The sequence below is a fragment of the Musca autumnalis genome, unplaced genomic scaffold, assembly GCF_047663935.1.
Source record: "Musca autumnalis isolate F117 unplaced genomic scaffold, ASM4766393v1 scaffold_3, whole genome shotgun sequence".
Lineage (NCBI taxonomy): Eukaryota > Metazoa > Arthropoda > Insecta > Diptera > Muscidae > Musca > Musca autumnalis.
Genome location: NW_027411866.1, coordinates 195,881,005 through 195,900,882, shown reverse-complemented (window position 1 = coordinate 195,900,882; position 19,878 = coordinate 195,881,005). Strand labels below are relative to the sequence as shown.

The 19,878-nt window shown below is 34.7% G+C and overlaps 1 protein-coding gene across 4 annotated transcripts in view; it reads left to right on the top strand.

The window, feature by feature from the left end:
- The window catches only part of LOC141398665 (galactokinase-like), a 184,452-nt gene that overhangs the window by 140,818 nt on the left and 23,756 nt on the right, over window positions 1-19,878 (top strand). For all 4 annotated transcript variants that reach the window (XM_073976189.1, XM_073976186.1, XM_073976187.1 and 1 more), the window contains one exon: window positions 6,912-7,027. In XM_073976189.1, the coding sequence (XP_073832290.1) occupies window positions 6,912-7,027 (116 nt within the window). The remainder of the gene's footprint in view (window positions 1-6,911; window positions 7,028-19,878) is intronic.

The following is a 19,878-nucleotide window of genomic DNA, read 5'->3' as shown; positions in this document are numbered from 1 at the left end:
AAAAACATATAACATACATATAAAAAATATATACAGTGCCATCATGAATATTTCCCTCTGAATTTTCCACACGGAAAATAATTTTAAAAAGTGAAATTCTTTTAAAATAAGTTTTTGTTAAAATTTAAAAACTACTTGATTCGCTTCATTAAGGCGTATTCTAGTCGAATCGACAAAAATATTCCTTCTTGGGGCATAAATATGGAAATAAAAATTGTGAAATTGGGAAAGGAAACAAATTATGCACGGAATTTTTATTCATGATTGCACTGTTAACTATATTTAATACCCTAACCGTATTATGACTTAGTGAATGAGTTTGCAACATGCAAAATGAAACGAAATAGACCCACTGTTCCTTTTGATGATCTGCATACATTCGCACTTATCCATCTGGCCATGTTTTTTTGAAAACAAAGCACAGGTCACATTTATAGACCAATTCGCATAAAAATTGGGGATTTTTTTGGCCCTAGAACGATCCCTATTTTGGTAAGAATCGATTCAGATTTTGATATTGCCCCCATATATACAGTACATTCGCGATAATCCCTACACCACAGGTTTCGGCGGTGTCCGAATTATCAAATTGTTCGGATTAACGAATTGTAAGGAAAATAAATTATTTTATATGATTAAATTACTCGTGGAAGTTATATAATAATAATTTTTTAAATTTTAATTGCTAATACCGAACACTTAAATGAAAGTGCTGTACGTGTAAAAAATAGTGCGATTTTTCTACTCGACAATCTGGACATTTTTATTGACATTGCCCGTATTTGTTCCAGAAAAAAGCCAATCAGATTGTGAAAGTAGTGCTAGAAATATGACGTTTTTAAAGTTTACATCAGGATGTAAGTAAACCAAGAGACAGATGTGGAATTTCATCGTTTTGTAAATTAATATTCCTTGAAATCTTTGCCTTTTAGGTGTATAGTGCATTTGACAGCATTAATGACAATATTGCGGCGAATATTTTTCTTAATATATTTTTTTATATCCTATACAACAATACTAATGTGTCATGAAAGGTTTGTCCTTGTTCTCGATAATTTTTACTAAATGTTGCTGAAACAATTTTTGCACCAACTTCTCCATTAAACAACTGTCAAAATTCGAAGCATTGGTAATAATTAGTACAAATTATCGAGTACACGGATAGGTATAAATTAAACAATTGTGCATACAAAAGGGTTATGACTTTTCGACTATGTTATCAACATTCCAAATACTTTTCTAGCAGAAATATGTGAGTGGTTTTGCCATTTTAAAGACAATTCCAAAGTTTTTGACTTATTTTGCCACTACTACTCTATTGTGTGGTTTTTCTAAGTGATGACATTTTTCGCTAATCATTGGGTGTTCTTCATTTTGCTTATTATTAATCGTGAATGGGTATAACAATAATGCATTACTTTTCGCCGAGGAGTGAACATTTTCCAATTCTGCATTAAGCGGTTGTATGCGTACAATATTGATATTTTAAATTATGTATTTTTAGTGCATTAAACTAAAACCATGACATCACTATTAAAGCGGCAGTTAGAGCATTTTTCCAAAGAAGCTTTTTGACCACAAAGAACAAAAATTGCCAATTTATGTCTGTATATACTGAATAAAGGACTAAACACTATAACATTGATTGAGGTTTTGAAATTTTTCCATTGTCTATCTACTGGGGTGTTCCTTTACTTTTGAAAATGGTAAAACCGACAAAAGTTGTAAAATGCTCCCATATGAATTGTATGGTGTCTGAAGTAAAGGAACGCTTTTCGAGTAAAACGTGGTAAAACATGAAGATTCTTGCAAGTAAAGGAACAGAGCTTACATTTGTATAGGAAGCAACTTATATTGTAATAGGAATGTTGGGTTATTTGACATTTTCTCACCTTGTGAAAACTGATTTAAGTCTTGTTAGTCCAGATTTATTGCTGTGGCGGAATATCTGGAGAGTCTCAATAACATAATAATCCGCCAAAAACTATGTTAAACGGCAAAAAACTTAATTTAGTACGCTTTTTTGATGATTTTCCAAATTTAATTGGCGATTTTCGTCAAAAAATCACTTGCATATTTAGCATATTTTTTGCATATATTTTGCATATTTATTGCATATATTTTGCATATATTTTGCATATTTTTTGCATGTTTTTGATATGACCCCAAATATCGAAAAATTGACCCTCAAAACGCCTAGATCCAAAATTTGAGTCCAATCGGATAAGAAATAAAAAACATGCTAAAATCCGATGTCTAATGATAAGGGACCTACTGTTAATTGCCGAGTCCGAACGACGTGTCCTAAGACACCATTTATAGAGAAGTTTTACATGGCTGAAGTACTCTGGAAATGTCGCCATCGTCACTGAGGGGTATTTTGCCACCGTTGAAAATTTGATGTTGCCTGGCCTGGGAATCGAACCCACGACCTTTAGTGTGCAAGGTGCACCACGGTGGCACCCAATGTAATTATTAGTTTTGGTTACTATTGTTGAACTACATGGTTTAATTTTTATACACTCAGCATTTATGCTAACGAGGGTATATATGGCGAAAAACAAAATTTTTTTACAATCGATGAATCCGAGTTTCACCCTTTCAGAATTCGCGAACTGTTAACATATTCTATATAGTATGATATACATTCTTTAAACTGAAGTGTTTTAGGAGGAATCCCATAAGGTCGACCATTAAAATTAATTTACGTGGAAGCTGTGTTGGCATCAATGTAGAAAAATGGGTAAAAATGGGTTGAAGCCAACAAGTTTTTTTATGCTCCCTTCCGATTTTAGGCTTAACCTTACATTTTATAGACATATGCCCAAAGAAAGACTCAAAGAATACTTCATGGGCAATATGATACTAGTGTATCATTTTTCGATATATCCACTGCATCCACCTAAAATTGATGCTGACATTTTGAAGCCGGAATTTCGGGGTTTTTTGAATTGTTTTAATAATTCGGACGCGCAAGAAGATAATATTCCAAACTCATAACACGATTATAGAACTCGTGATTCTACGTCGTTTGGTGCATATCTCATGAGTGTGCTCCTTACAGCATCCTAGTAATTGGAGTCGCAAGGCCAAAATTTGATGCGTGATTTTTTTTAAAAAACCTATTTTTTGCGTTTAAAATTTACAAGTGCCATTCAATTTCCTTTGTACCCCGCGTGAATATAGTTTTTTTATGCGACGGATCTAATGAGACCTTCCGCGATCGAATCCATCAACTAAAACCGCGGATATAGATGCCCTGAAAATAGGAAAAGCAGCAAAAAATTATTTCGACAAATCCGCGTACTAAACCGCGATTTTCTTGAAATTTTTTTACGTAAATGGAATCCTTTATACGCGATTATAATATTTGCTAAAACGCGTTTCATAAATTACAGAGATTCGCGTGTAATATGGGTTTTTCACCAAAAATAGAATGTGGAGGCACATCCGCGGTTCTTGAAGAATCTAATTAAAATTGGTATATTTGGACGTATTTTTGATAGGCGTTGACGAAACCGGATGCGCATCAAAATCGTATGCACATTGCGCGACTTTTACCAACTTTAAGGTTTTTTGCAGTGTATGATGCAACTGGTGGCACACAATGGCCCCTGAGTGAAACATCGAAATATGCATAAATTTTGACAGAGATTGATTCGCTGTATCCAAAAACGGATGCGCATCAACCGACTTTAACTAATTCGCGAATAACAGGCTTTTTAATTATAATATTAATTGAATGATTGTAATTTCAATATTACTCTTAATTTCCTACCCTTATAAGTTATCACAGTAATCAGTTAAACTCTCGCGATGGTAAACCATATGTTTTGGTGAAGTTTTAACTGTATACATTCATTATTCTATGGGATTTTAGCAAAATAGTTGGAGAACTCCCAAATATTTTTTTCTAATTTTTAGAATCAAACCAAAAAAATATTTGCAACAATATTTTCCAACAATAAGTTTTTCTCTTTTGTTGTTGCTATAGTATGCAATTTATGTACCCAATCTCTATAAATTTGGTATCATATTTTTCTACGCATTGTCTAGATTTCGCATATATTCTTTAATTTATTTTTTGAGGGTTTGTACGGATTCTGGGACAGGATAATTTGGATTTACTTCAAAAATTTTTTATTATTTGTTGACTTTCCGCGAAAATAATAATAAATTTAATAACTATTTAAACATCTACGAATAGATATGGACTGCTGTTAACGATTTATGCATACATTTTCTCATAACAACAAAAAAGATATTTTTAAATATTTTTTCTTTATATGAGAATAAAAACCGCTATAACTTTTGCGCGCATTGGCCAATTTCGTGAACGCGAGCAGATTTGAAACCGGATTTTTTTTCTTTACCTCTGTACCAAAAATCGTAGATGTGCTCGTAAAAATATTTTTTAATTTTTTTCAAATGGAATTGTAAAGGAATTTTGTTATTCGCCATATACACTTTCATACGGGCAAAATCGAAATAATCGTTTTAGACCCCAAGTATGTTTGGACGAAATGTGTTTCAGACAAGTTGGAGTCGATTTAGCAATATCCGTCCGTCTGTCTGTCTGGCTGGCTGTTGCGGACGATAACTCTCGAACGGATTAACCGATTTGGTCCAAAAGTTGGCTATCACAATCGTCCAAACTTAGTTTAAATTCGAAGATGGGTAATATCGGCCCATTCCTTCCGGTACCTCCCCCACAAAAGTTCGAAAATGTTCGGAATTTGTGCGCACGATAACTCTTGAAGGGAATAACCAACTTGGTCCATATTTTGCACATCGTGACATTTCTACCAGACTTAGATGAGGTTACAATGTGGACTCAATCGGTCCACGCCTTCGGGTACCTCCCACACTAAATTTCGGAAAAGTTCAGTTTAGGACCTGCTCTCGAATCGCTTTGGTTTTTGTTGCAACAACTTGTATTCACTGCCCCCCATACGGCGGTGCAAGTTTTATCAGGGGCAAGTCCATACTTCCTTAGAAAATATCCTAAAAGTTGCAAAGAGCCCCTGTGACACCGTGTGTAGCGGTTGTCTCTTCCTTCTGGTACCTCTCACACAAAATTTCGGATAAGTTCACCTTAAGACCTGCTCTCGAATCACTTTGATTTATGTTGAAGCGATTTACATTCGCTACCTCCATTAGACGGTAAACGTTTTTTCAGGGGCGAGTCCATATTTCTTGGGAAAACAGCCCGAAAGGTTTAAAAACCCCCTACGAGTATGTCACCATATGTTTCGGTCGAAGAGAACGATAACTCCCGAACTGTTCAACCGATTTGGTCCAACATTTGGTCTTCGTCATATTATATCAAAACATAGCAATACCGGTCCACAACTTCCGGTACTTCTCCCCAATATTTAAAAATTGTCTGTCTTAGTGCAGTTAATTCCTAATCCACATTTTTGTCGGCAAGTCCAAATGCCCTAAATACACTGACTGACTTTACTTGTTTATTCAAACATTTAATCTGGTCTTAAATAAATCGATCAACTGATTTTTGCAAGAAACCCGACATTTTTATCACAACTGTTTGCAATTTTTCACTAATTAATGCATAAAAAGTATTCGTTATCTTAGTTTGAAAACAATTACTTGTTAAACTGTATGTCCGCCATCACAGCTGACTGATACTATTTTATCTGTGTTTTATAATAGCTTAACATTTACCCAATGTCCAAACTGGTGATGAAATAGGAACCATCCAGTCAGGACTGTTGCTTGCCATCTTCCACCCGCTCCATCATCCCTTACGTCTTTTATAGAACTGTAAAATTTTCATTTCAATTAAATTCACCAGAGAGATGTGTAAAATTTAATTTTAAATACCTTCCTTTGAATACCCAATGTCCTTTTGTCATGATTCCTTAAGCTATGCCAACCAGTACAAAGGTAGTGTCGCTTTCTTAAGAACAGAGGAAATCATTAGGTGTGAATGAATACAGTAGCAGTTTGTTATTAAATACTCGTAATGCACTTGAGCGGTTCAACACAAGCCAGCCTTCAGGCAAGAAAGGACTCTCAACAACACCTCCAACAACAACAACAGCAACGTCAACACTATTATGTCGTGCAGACACCATTCGTGTAAAATAGCAATTATTTGGTTTTAAAAGTTGAAACTGAAGAAAATGTCTGACTGGCTGCGTGGGTTCACATCAGCAGCGGCAGCAGCATATGAAGACATAAAGTTGTGATGTTTGTTGGCTTTGCACGCTCTCTCTTTTTTTGTATTCTAAAAATAATTAATGCGTATCTTGAAGCAACAGCAGCGATGAAAAGAAAACGAATAAAAATGAAGGTAAACAACATACAAGGAGTGTCAGATGTCTATACGTTCATGAATGTGTGTCCTTACGTACACATAAAAGTGCAATATAGCTAAGACCACATGCACTCTGTCATTAAATTTTGCTTTCCTTGGTTTTAGTTTTTCTTTTTCAATGAATCCAACCGAGCATGAACGATGATCGTATGCAAATGAACAATTTACATTTAGACGGAAGTTAGATTTAGGTGCTCATTAGACGACGAAACGAAGGAAGGCATATGAGGAAATAATAAAACGGCAAGTTTGCTTCCTCTTGCGAATGAAAGTGAAGCAAAACAAAAGGTATCTGTAGCGCAGTGAAGGTCCTTCGTTAAACAGTGAAACCTAGTCCTATGGAATAATACAAAATGAACTATATGTGGTTTTTTATCCTTACTGGAAGAAATTGCACACATCTTGTAATTGTCGCCAGTTAATTGTCATTTGTTTCAGGATTGTCTGTAAATGTTTAATTCTTTATTTTTTCATATGAGTTAAGCTGTGGTCTCTGTGTGTTAACATTTTAAAAATAACAAACTGCAGTGAATTATTTATGACTGTATATTGTTTTTTAATTTAATTACAGATTTGGAGAAAGCCAACTGTGAGGAAGTTCTGCTGAAACGTGCACGTCATGTTATCACGGAAATTAAACGAACCCAAGAAGCAGCTGAGGCATTGAAAAATCATGATTTTATAAAGGTAAGATGTGTTTTCGAGATATAGTAAATTGTTTGTAGTGGATGAAAATTTAATTTGCATCGTTCCGACATTGATATAATATGACAACTCCTTTAACTCTGTTGCTTGTGTACCCAGCAAAATGTTCGATGCCAACGATGCTATTGAATCATGGGTGCAAGTGATCTGGCATGTCATCTTTTTAGCATTTTCACTCATGAATTTTATATGAGCGTGACCACCATAAGATGACATTCATTTTCGGATCGTAAGATGACATTCATTGTCGGACCCTAAGCATGTCATTTTGACCAATGCTTTGACATGTAATTTTCACCAACCCTTTGGCATGACGTTTTCATGTCTTGTTTGGAAAATGGAAAATTCTGTATTAAAATATGATTTTCATGACAAACCAAACTCTTTATTAATTCAAACTAATTCATGAAATAATTAGAACTAATTTATCAGCATAAAGTATACATCCAACATTTCAATTTAGTCACCGCCGCTGCACCGCAACAGAGTTTACTTCGTCCACTCTCAGCCACTGATTTTGTTTCATCTTACAAAAGCTTTTCTATTATCTTCTCATCACCAGTTCAGATTTCGACATGGACTCCAACAGCACTCCTTTAAGAATTTTTAGTTCGTGAATCTACATTTAATTTGTAATTTTATAACAAAAATTTTGGAAATGTACGAGTATACTCTTTTGTTTTGATGTCGCTACATGAAGGGATGTACAAATCGACTTGTTTGTTTCTAGTGATCTGTACAAATGATTCAAATGCTCATGAAAAGATCGGATGTTTCACGACTTCCTTTGCATGGGTTTAAATGCTAATGAAAAGATCGGATCTTTCACGACTTGCTTTGAACCAATGCAAAATATGCCATCACGTCATCGCATAGAACCCCTTCCTTCAAATTTTGCTGGGTATATGTATTGATAAATAAAACAAATAAAAAGTGTCAGACGACTTGCCGACAGGCATACATATCCCCTCAGCCTATGTGAATCAAGACTTCCATCTATGGACAGTAACGAGTAACACTACTAAAGGGTTGTTTACACCATCTATCAATGTCGTGTGAGATGTCAAATTTTCTACCTGCGAATGTTGTACATATAGTGTGACCACTATGAAAATTGTCATCTATCAAAATGATTTGGCAACTCATATGTAAATTTTTCATTTAGGGAGCGCTCTATTTGATACGGCATTCTTGTATGTAAACATAAATTTATCAGCTGTTTTCTGGCATTCTCAAAAAAAAAAAAGAAGAACAAAATCTTTTAAAAAAGAAAATGGAAAGTTATGTATATTTAAATATTTAGAAAAGTAAAGAAAGAGTGTTTACAATGTAATTTTCAGATCGATTGGTCGAAAGAAGCAGTCTTGGAAATGATTTCTTTGTGGAAAAAACATAAATGCCTCTATAACCCCAAAAACCTATTCTACCACAACAAACATGCTAGATATTCATTTTCCTTTAACCAAAATTAAAATTTGCGCAAATTTGCAACTCAACAATAAATGTAAACAATGACAAAAAAGGTGTTTTTATATTTATAGGTTATGTCATACGAAAATAACACTTGTAGGTATGAACGCACAAATTGAAAGTTATATGGATGACGTCAATTTTGACAAACATAGAGAATGTCGAATGGGTGAAAGAAATGACAGCTAATATGACATTGATAGATGGTGTAAACAGCCCTTAAGTGTAGGTGTTTAAGAACCTGAATCAGAGTCAAAGAAAATACCTTCATGAAAATTTCAAAACAATCTCCGAAGCGTCCTTAAATTTCACATAAGCTAACATGTTAAGCGTTTGTGAGGGAGGTACCGAAATAAGTTGTCCGATATAGAATATATCGATCTTAATTTAAGTTTCACAGAAATATGTGATTCAATTCTTATTTCGCCCACCAGCCATTTTTTAGAATTTTTTAAAGCTTTTGGAGCATTATGTCAGAAAACAAGAACTTAACCACGAAAAACATTATATCCCTGTAAACAGGACCTCGAACAGCCCCAAAACTGCAATTAAAAAAATATGTTGAAATTTTTTGAGAGAGATACCTGAATGTGTTTGACCTTCATGAATCGGTTACTCAATGCTTAAGTTATCGTGCTCATCAGTTATTTTAGTTAGTACCGGCAGGGGTTTCTTGTGCTTTTGAGACATTATCTCAGGACATCCAGATCTTCACCGAAAACCGCAATGTCTTCTATGAAAACCTCCAGTTCTTCTGTGAAGACCTCCTCTTCTGCCAAGGCCTCCAGGTATTCTATGAATACCTCTAGTCTCCTAAGAACACTTCTATTCTCTTATAAAGTCATCTAGTCTCTTATGAAGACTTCCAGTCTCTTCGGAAGACCACCATGTCTTCTGTGAAGACCTCCAAGTATTCTATCAAGACTTCTAACTCTTCTATAAAGACTTCTAACTCTTCTATGAAGACCGCTAAGTCTTCTTTGAAAATCTCCAAGTCTTCTTTGAAGACCTCTTGGTGTTTTGTAAAGACTTCCAGTCTTCTATGAAGACCTCTAAGTTTTCTGTGAAGACCTCCAGTCATCTATTAAAACTTCCAGGTCCTTTGAGAAGACCTCGAGTCTCCTATGAAGACCTCCATGTCATCTGTGAAAACCTCCATGTCTTCTATGAAGACCTCCAGGTCTTCTATGAAGACATCCAGGTCTTCTATGAAAATATCCAGGTTTTCTATGAAAATATCCAGGTTTTCTATGAAGACTTCCAAGTCTTCTATGAACACATCCAGGTATAGTTCTTATATGAAGACCAGCAGGATTTATTTGAAGAAACCTTGATTTTCAATGACGACCACTAAGTCTTTCTCAAGTGTTGTTGCTTCCCTAAATGGCTTTCAGATTTTCTGCGAAGATCTCATATTCTTTCAAGAGATTTTTTGGTCCTCCGTATCATCAATGAAGACTTCCAGGTCTTCTATTAAGACTTCCATTTCTTTTATAAAGACCTCCAGGTTCCCATGAAGATCTCTATGTTTTCTATGCGGACCCTCTCGTTTTCCTCAAGTCCTCCCGGTTTTCCATAGAGTTCTCCAAGTGCTCTGCGAAGACCTTCTGGTCTGCTGCAGAAACCTCTAGGTCTCCAACGAAGATCTCATGGTCTTCCAAGAGACTTTCAGATTCTCCAGGTCTTTTACGAAGACTTCCAAGTCTTCTAGCAACACATCCAAGTTTTCTATAAAGACCTAAGGTTTTCTATTAAGACCTCCAGGTCCCCTATGAATACCTCCAAGTCTCCTGTGAAGACCTCCAGGTCTTCTGGGAACACATCCAGGTCTTCTATGAAGACCTCCAGTCCCCATGAAGACCTCTAAATTTCCTATGCGGACCCCCACGTCCTCCTTAAGTCTTTCAGGTTTCTTATAAAGTTCTCCAGTGTTTCTCTGAAGACCATCAGGTCTGCTACAAAAACTTTACACGGTGTGCCTTAACCAAATTTAAATGGAAGGTGCTTACACCTGGGAAGTTTTTGCAGATTCTGAAACTACAATGCTCAACTTTACGATTGTGGGCGTTGCGAATATGCTTATGTTGTGCTCATAAATTTGACTTCGATAAAAGCGCAAAAGTTTTGCACTTTTGTACAGAAGATACCTGAAAAAAGCGACCGATATAGTCCATTTTTGAAGACATTACTTTTTATAGTTATGGTGTCAAGGCATAATTTTAGTCGGTCACCGTAAGATTTAGAGTTTTTGGACCATTCCTGACATAACCGTAGACTTACACACCAAAAGTAGAATATCGGTGTAAACTAGACCACAAGGAGTACCATTGGTCAAAATGTGCAATGGGTTCTGGAACAGTCCTTAAAAACTTATGTTGAACTTTTGTGAGGGATGTTGTCCCAAATAGAATATGTTGTCCCAAATAGACCCTCTTGGTACTTGATATACATATGTACGTCTGGAAGTAATTTTAGGATATTCAAAGTTCCGGTCAAATCAGGTAATTGAAATAATCCATATTCGAGCCTAATCTATGTCTCGAAAAATCGATTTGGAGTTTCGATAGATATTGTGTACATGATTTTAGGGAAACATTTTGAAGTCTTGTGGGGGAAGTGCGCAAAGGAGTGGACCGATATGACTTAAAGTTTACAAAATATTGCGAGATCCAAAATTTGGACCAAATCTCTTGATTTGTTCGAGAGTTATAATGCGCTCGAGCTAGACAGACGGACGAACTGGTCTAAATCGACTCCAAATTGTTTGAAGCGGATTTTGTCAAAACATAAGACCATTACTTCGGTGAGGTAAATTGTAATCGTTAGACTAACGGCTGAGGGTGCCATACATTACAGCAAATTTTAATAGCATATATCCAATGTTTGAGCATTAATTTCGTTATTTATAGCTTTTTTATGATGCGCAACAATAAATTTTTCCACATTATTTTCTCCTATCATATAGCAACAAGTTGATATAAAATAGGAATACAAAATGTTGATATGTCATATTTTGTCCAATAGAGATTTCATTTCATGTACTTCTAATCCGCACAATACTGAACTTGTAATCGTTTTGAATGGGGTTTAAATCCTCAAGACCTTTATATTCATTAAAGAATTTCAAAACACTGGCATGGCACCTTCAGTAAATTTCGTGAATTGTTTTCAACCTTATGGACCTTACCCAACATTTTTTTGTGAGGAAATCCATGCTTCCTTACGCACTGGGTCGAAATCTTTAAAAATCATACAGTCAAGTAAAAAGGCTGATTGGCCTTTTTGATTTCACATTGTAATTGTATGCGATTTTAAGACTCTAAATGTTGCAAAACCAGACAATGTTATTCAACTCCGACAAGATTTAAACACAATTAATTCATTCATACATATGAATTAGAATACCGGTGCTGTTGTTTTTCTTTTTTAGCATTTCATGTATGCGGCTGGATTCTTTGCCTTACCTTTGTCTGATGACTAGTTGGAGTTCACATTCTTGCAATTGTAGGCCTAAATACGCTTATTGTATTGGAGCATTCTATGAGGTTTTGTTTCTTTTTTACAACGTCCTACCAATATGCACATAAAAAACAAAGAAATTTGAATAATGCTGTTTCCCTGAATGCCTGCCTATCTTTTAAAGTGCCTTTTTCATTTTCTGCATTGGTTTTCTCAAAAACATTCAAAAATGAACACAGAGAGAGAAGGGCAGCACATGCAATCATTAGCTTAATTTTTCGCTAACTTGAATCAATGGCTTTTGAATATTGCGGGAATCTTAGTGGTGGTGGTTGTGGCGGTGGCCGTAGGTGAAGCATACAAGCGAAACGAATGCCATTTAACAAGATGGCATGGAACAAAAACAGAATACAGCAAATACAGGACCTAAAGCCTACCAAAAAAACAAAATGGCTAAAAGGGCCTACCAATCTAGGGATAGCTCAACACCTTCTCCACCCCCTTCCAGCGTTTCATTGAAGTAGCCGTGAATGGCTGTGTGAAATGGCACACAAATAAATACCTTTAACAAACGGTTGTGAATTTGGTAAGGCACCCAGCACAAAGAAGCAACGGCATCATCATCATTCTCATCAACAGCGAGGCGATTGCTATTTGCCCAGTTGGGTTATGGAGTTGGTCGCCTGATGGAATGTATGTTTACATATGGAACCCTAAATGCATAAATCAAATTTGCTGATTGCAGTTGAATTTTTTCCCTCAAATCGTACAACGAGCGCCCGTGTACACACAGCAACAAAGAATTCCATTGAAACCATCCAAAACTAACGACATTTATTTTTTCGCTGAGGCTTTTTTTTTCGAGCGAAATTCCCTCGTTATGGTCGAAATACATACATACATTGTTTGGGTATTTGTGTGCATGTGTGTGAATTGGTAGCAAAAGGATGGAGTACAAATTCCCATCGCTTCGCTTCATGTAATGTCTATCTAGCAAACGATGGCAAATATAAAGGATATGTGTGATTGTGTGCGAGATTGTTTGTTGCTGTTGTAAATAACAGTGGTGAGGAAGGGGGTTTGCCGTTGAAAAATATTCTTTAAAAAAATCCACGTTTGATGGGTCTGATGTCTGATATTCTTTAAAAAAAAATCCACGTTTGATGGGTCTGATATTCTTTAAAAAAATCCACGTTTGATGGGTCTGATGTCTGATATTCTTTAAAAAAATCCACGTTTGATGGGTCTGATGTCTGATATTCTTTAAAAAAATCCACGTTTGATGGGTCTGATGTCTGATATTCTTTAAAAAAATCCACGTTTGATGGGTCTGATGTCTGATATTCTTTAAAAAAATCCACGTTTGATGGGTCTGATGTCTGATATTCTTTAAAAAAATCCACGTTTGATGGGTCTGATGTCTGATATTCTTTAAAAAAATCCACGTTTGATGGGTCTGATGTCTGATATTCTTTAAAAAAATCCACGTTTGATGGGTCTGATGTCTGATATTCTTTAAAAAATCCACGTTTGATGGGTCTGATGTCTGATATTCTTTAAAAAATCCACGTTTGATGGGTCTGATGTCTGATATTCTTTAAAAAATCCACGTTTGATGGGTCTGATGTCTGATATTCTTTAAAAAATCCACGTTTGATGGGTCTGATGTCTGATATTCTTTAAAAAATCCACGTTTGATGGGTCTGATGTCTGATATTCTTTAAAAAATCCACGTTTGATGGGTCTGATGTCTGATATTCTTTAAAAAATCCACGTTTGATGGGTCTGATGTCTGATATTCTTTAAAAAATCCACGTTTGATGGGTCTGATGTCTGATATTCTTTAAAAAATCCACGTTTGATGGGTCTGATGTCTGATATTCTTTAAAAAATCCACGTTTGATGGGTCTGATGTCTGATATTCTTTAAAAAATCCACGTTTGATGGGTCTGATGTCTGATATTCTTTAAAAAATCCACGTTTGATGGGTCTGATGTCTGATATTCTTTAAAAAATCCACGTTTGATGGGTCTGATGTCTGATATTCTTTAAAAAATCCACGTTTGATGGGTCTGATGTCTGATATTCTTTAAAAAATCCACGTTTGATGGGTCTGATGTCTGATATTCTTTAAAAAATCCACGTTTGATGGGTCTGATGTCTGATATTCTTTAAAAAATCCACGTTTGATGGGTCTGATGTCTGATATTCTTTAAAAAATCCACGTTTGATGGGTCTGATGTCTGATATTCTTTAAAAAATCCACGTTTGATGGGTCTGATGTCTGATATTCTTTAAAAAATCCACGTTTGATGGGTCTGATGTCTGATATTCTTTAAAAAATCCACGTTTGATGGGTCTGATGTCTGATATTCTTTAAAAAATCCACGTTTGATGGGTCTGATGTCTGATATTCTTTAAAAAATCCACGTTTGATGGGTCTGATGTCTGATATTCTTTAAAAAATCCACGTTTGATGGGTCTGATGTCTGATATTCTTTAAAAAATCCACGTTTGATGGGTCTGATGTCTGATATTCTTTAAAAAATCCACGTTTGATGGTCGTTGAAAAATATTCTTTAAAAAATCCACGTTTGATGGTCGTTGAAAAATATTCTTTAAAAAATCCACGTTTGATGGTCGTTGAAAAATATTCTTTAAAAAATCCACGTTTGATGGTCGTTGAAAAATATTCTTTAAAAAATCCACGTTTGATGGTCGTTGAAAAATATTCTTTAAAAAATCCACGTTTGATGGTCGTTGAAAAATATTCTTTAAAAAATCCACGTTTGATGGTCGTTGAAAAATATTCTTTAAAAAATCCACGTTTGATGGTCGTTGAAAAATATTCTTTAAAAAATCCACGTTTGATGGTCGTTGAAAAATATTCTTTAAAAAATCCACGTTTGATGGTCGTTGAAAAATATTCTTTAAAAAATCCACGTTTGATGGTCGTTGAAAAATATTCTTTAAAAAATCCACGTTTGATGGTCGTTGAAAAATATTCTTTAAAAAATCCACGTTTGATGGTCGTTGAAAAATATTCTTTAAAAAATCCACGTTTGATGGTCGTTGAAAAATATTCTTTAAAAAATCCACGTTTGATGGTCGTTGAAAAATATTCTTTAAAAAATCCACGTTTGATGGTCGTTGAAAAATATTCTTTAAAAAATCCACGTTTGATGGTCGTTGAAAAATATTCTTTAAAAAATCCACGTTTGATGGTCGTTGAAAAATATTCTTTAAAAAATCCACGTTTGATGGTCGTTGAAAAATATTCTTTAAAAAATCCACGTTTGATGGTCGTTGAAAAATATTCTTTAAAAAATCCACGTTTAATGGTCGTTGAAAAATATTCTTTAAAAAATCCACGTTTGATGGTCGTTGAAAAATATTCTTTAAAAATCCACGTTTGATGGTCGTTGAAAAATATTCTTTAAAAATCCACGTTTGATGTTCGTTGAAAAATATTCTTTAAAAAATCCACGTTTGATGTTCGTTGAAAAATATTCTTTAAAAAATCCACGTTTGATGGTCGTTGAAAAATATTCTTTAAAAAATCCACGTTTGATGTTCGTTGAAAAATATTCTTTAAAAAATCCACGTTTGATGGTCGTTGAAAAATATTCTTTAAAAAATCCACGTTTGATGGTCGTTGAAAAATATTCTTTAAAAAATCCACGTTTGATGGTCGTTGAAAAATATTCTTTAAAAAATCCACGTTTGATGGTCGTTGAAAAATATTCTTTAAAAAATCCACGTTTGATGGTCCTTAAAAATATTCTTTAAAAAATCCCGTTTGATGGTCGTTGAAAAATATTCTTTAAAAAATCCACGTTTGATGTTCGTTGAAAACTATTCTTTAAAAAATCCCGTTTGTTGGTCGTTGAAAAATATTCTTTAAAAAATCCCTATTTGATGGTCGTTGAAAAATATTCTTTAACAAATCCACGTTTGATGTTCGTTGAAAAATATTCTTTAAAAAATCCACGTTTGATGGCCCTGATGGTCGTTGAAAAATATTCTTTAAAAGATCCACGTTTGATGGCCCTGATGGTCGTTGAAAAATATTCTTTAAAAGATCCACGTTTGATGGCCCTGATGGTCGTTGAAAAATATTCTTTAAAAGATCCACGTTTGATGGCCCTGATGGTCGTTGAAAAATATTCTTTAAAAAATCCACGTTTGATGGCCCTGATGGTCGTTGAAAAATATTCTTTAAAAAATCCACGTTTGATGGCCCTGATGGTCGTTGAAAAATATTCTTTAAAAAATCCACGTTTGATGGCCCTGATGGTCGTTGAAAAATATTCTTTAAAAAATCCACGTTTGATGGCCCTGATGGTCGTTGAAAAATATTCTTTAAAAAATCCACGTTTGATGGCCCTGATGGTCGTTGAAAAATATTCTTTAAAAAATCTACTTTTGATGGCCCTGATGGTCGTTGAAAAATATTCTTTAAAAATCCACGTTTGATGGCGCTGATGGTCGTTGAAAAATATTCTTTAAAAAATCCACGTTTGATGGCCCTGATGGTCGTTGAAAAATATTCTTTAAAAAATCCACGTTTGATGGCGGTATTGGGTTATGAAAAATATTCTTTAAAAACCCACGTGTGATGGCTGTGATGGGTCATGAAAAATATTGTTTAAAAGTCCAAGTTTGATGGCTCTGATGGCCCTTAAAAAATATTCTTTAAAAAAATCATGTTTGATGGTTCTGATGGTCGTTGAAAAATATTCTTAAAAAAATTCACGTTTGATGGCTCTGATGGTCGTTGAAAAATATTCTTTAAATATTGGAAATATTTATTTAGAAATTCTCCTTAAACCACGGTCTCTCAACGGCCATGTTTGTCCTATACGAATGCCATGATATGCTACAAAAGCTCACGGTTGGTTTGCTGCTGCCTTTTTTCTCTTTTTGTGCACCATTAAATAATCTGCATGCACCAAAGGCAAAGAAGAAAAAGTAAGCCTTTATTCTACAAATATCATCATCATCGGCATTGGAATTTGTTCATTCACACAACACATTCACAGCAAATTTGAAGAAGACTTTGAAAATTGCTGCAATCCCGTTGTATGGAAGAAATAACATGAAAACCATGACACAGCGGGTGGCCATTGTGCTTCCTGCCTCTATTTGTAGAAAAAAGGAAGAAGAAAAAAAAACGCCGTTGCATAAATTAGTCTCAGCATCTTTCGACATTAGTTTTCTTTGGCTTTGATTTTATGTTATAAACGTTCCTTTTTTAACATTTAGACTGCTGCAGGATTCCAAAGGCCTACATTTTTTTCATAGATATTTCTTAAAAATATTCAATGCATTTCTTAATAGAAAGGCAATCAACACCCTTCAACGAGGATGTCTTGGGAATATTTCTTCCTATGTCTTTTGTAAATCTAAAATATTTTTTTCCTTTACCAGTAAACTTCTCACTCCATCCACCTGCATTAAAAATTATCCACATGATTCGTCTGTTTGAACTGCCGTAGAATATCCCTAGTAAAAATACAGCATCAGCAGCATATTATGGGAATTACCCAAATTATGTTAACTGAATGCATATTATGAACGTCGATTTGGTACTATGCCGCGAAAAAAAGAAGCGTTATAACGCTAATGATGGCTGTGCAGGCTTTGATAATAGTTTACAATTGTAGTTGTGAGAGGAGTTGCCAAAGCAAGAAAGAAATAGATTTTGGACCAAAGAAATAGATTTTGGACCAAAGGTTTGTACTACCATCATTCCATTCCATCCCATATCCCCTTTTCTAATCTGATCGAGTTCTCAGTTAAAACCTAAGCACCAGCTGTTGCTTGAAAACGGATAATTAAAAATATTTCTCCATATTAAGTACAGTTGCCCAACAACGAAATCTTTACAGAAATGATGTGCATACTTTATTTTGGCAACACTACAAAACGGAATTTCACCGATAGCAATATGAACTCTGCCATCATCGTCCGCAACAATAATGGTAGACTGATGATTACCACAATTGCTTGTTGGTCTGATCATGGTTTGTTTGGTTGGACAGCCAGTTATTCGCATGGTGGTTCTTCGTCATTCGCCGTACTCTCCTCTTGCACCCAAAGCATCCGCATTAAAACTTATTTTTGCATATTAATATTTTTATTTTTATAGTTATTACAGCATACTTTACGCTGAGTGCTTATAAAGAATAAAATGTAATGTGATTTCCGCTGAAACTTTTATTGTAATATGTTTGGGTCATAATGTAGTTGGATATATCCATACATATGTGTTTTTTTTTTCATTTCAACTAATGACCAAATTATTTTAATAAAATTAAACCATATAAAGTACGATAATAGATTTCTATGGGTTTATACTTATTGCAAATTTGAAGAGATATCTAAATATTGTACACATTACAATAACAAAAAATGGAAAGTTTATTGAATCAACGGCATAATCACACACAATTTTATGTATTTCCTTAAAAACAATTCTTGAAAATTCCTTAAAATGACTTCTAGAGAACATGAACATCATCAGAATATCATAGAAAAAGGCATAAATCAACTTCAATAAAATTGTCCGACTATAGTTGAGAACATTATTCTGAAAATAAACTAGTTGTTGGCGTTTTTTATTGTTGGACTGCAGAATTTTACATCTTTGTGTTTATTTCAGCTTTAGTCCATATTTTGTTGTCTTCAAGTATTTGAATAACAACAAAATGTTTTACAGTGGATATGAAATTGATTAGTTGCGGGCGGAGGGTAGGGAATACTATAGTTTCAGTTGTCACCAAACAACTTCATCAGTTCCCTTTTCCGCCGACTCTGTATCGATAAGCCCATCCAGCAAATTAAACAAAATGAGAAATTTGCTATATGGCCCTAAAACTGATTACCCTACAATTTGAGTCGAACTAAAGAATTTTATATCCACCACTGTTTTTATGTCGTCTTTGCTTTGCAAAGAATACGAACATAGGAGTGTTGCTTCAATAAGCGGGGGTAAAACAACGAGAAAGTTGTTGTTTTTGCATTACGCATTGATCAACAAGGCCGTGCTGATGCCTATTATTGTTGTTGGCGTTTTTTATTGTTGGACTGCAGAATGTTACATCTTTGTGTTTATTTCAGCTTTAGTCCATATTTTGTTGTATTCAAGTATTTGAATAACAACAAAATGTTTTACAGTGGATATGAAATTGATTAGTTGCGGGCGGAGGGTAGGGAATACTATAGTTTCAGTTGTCACCCTCCGCCCGCAACTAATCAATTTCATATCCACTGTAAAACATTTTGTTGTTATTCAAATACTTGAATACAACAAAATATGGACTAAAGCTGAAATAAACACAAAGATGTAACATTCTGCAGTCCAACAATAAAAAACGCCAACAACAATAATAGGCATCAGCACGGCCTTGTTGATCAATGCGTAATGCAAAAACAACAACTTTCTCGTTGTTTTACCCCCGCTTATTGAAGCAACACTCCTATGTTCGTATTCTTTGCAAAGCAAAGACTACATAAAAACAGTGGTGGATATAAAATTCTTTAGTTCGACTCAAATTGTAGGGTAATCAGTTTTAGGGCCATATAGCAAATTTCTCATTTTGTTTAATTTGCTGGATGGGCTTATTGACCTGTTTATCGATACAGAGTCGGCGGAAAAGGGAACTGATGAAGTTGTTTGGTGACAACTGAAACTATAGTATTCCCTACCCTCCGCCCGCAACTAATCACTTTCATATCCACTGTAAAACATTTTGTTGTTATTCAAATACTTGAATACAACAAAATATGGACTAAAGCTGAAATAAACACAAAGATGGAAAATAAACTAGTGTTATCCTGCACAGACTTTTTATCACAGTCCAGTCTGTATCAATATTGTAACATACATATGGGCTGGTCTT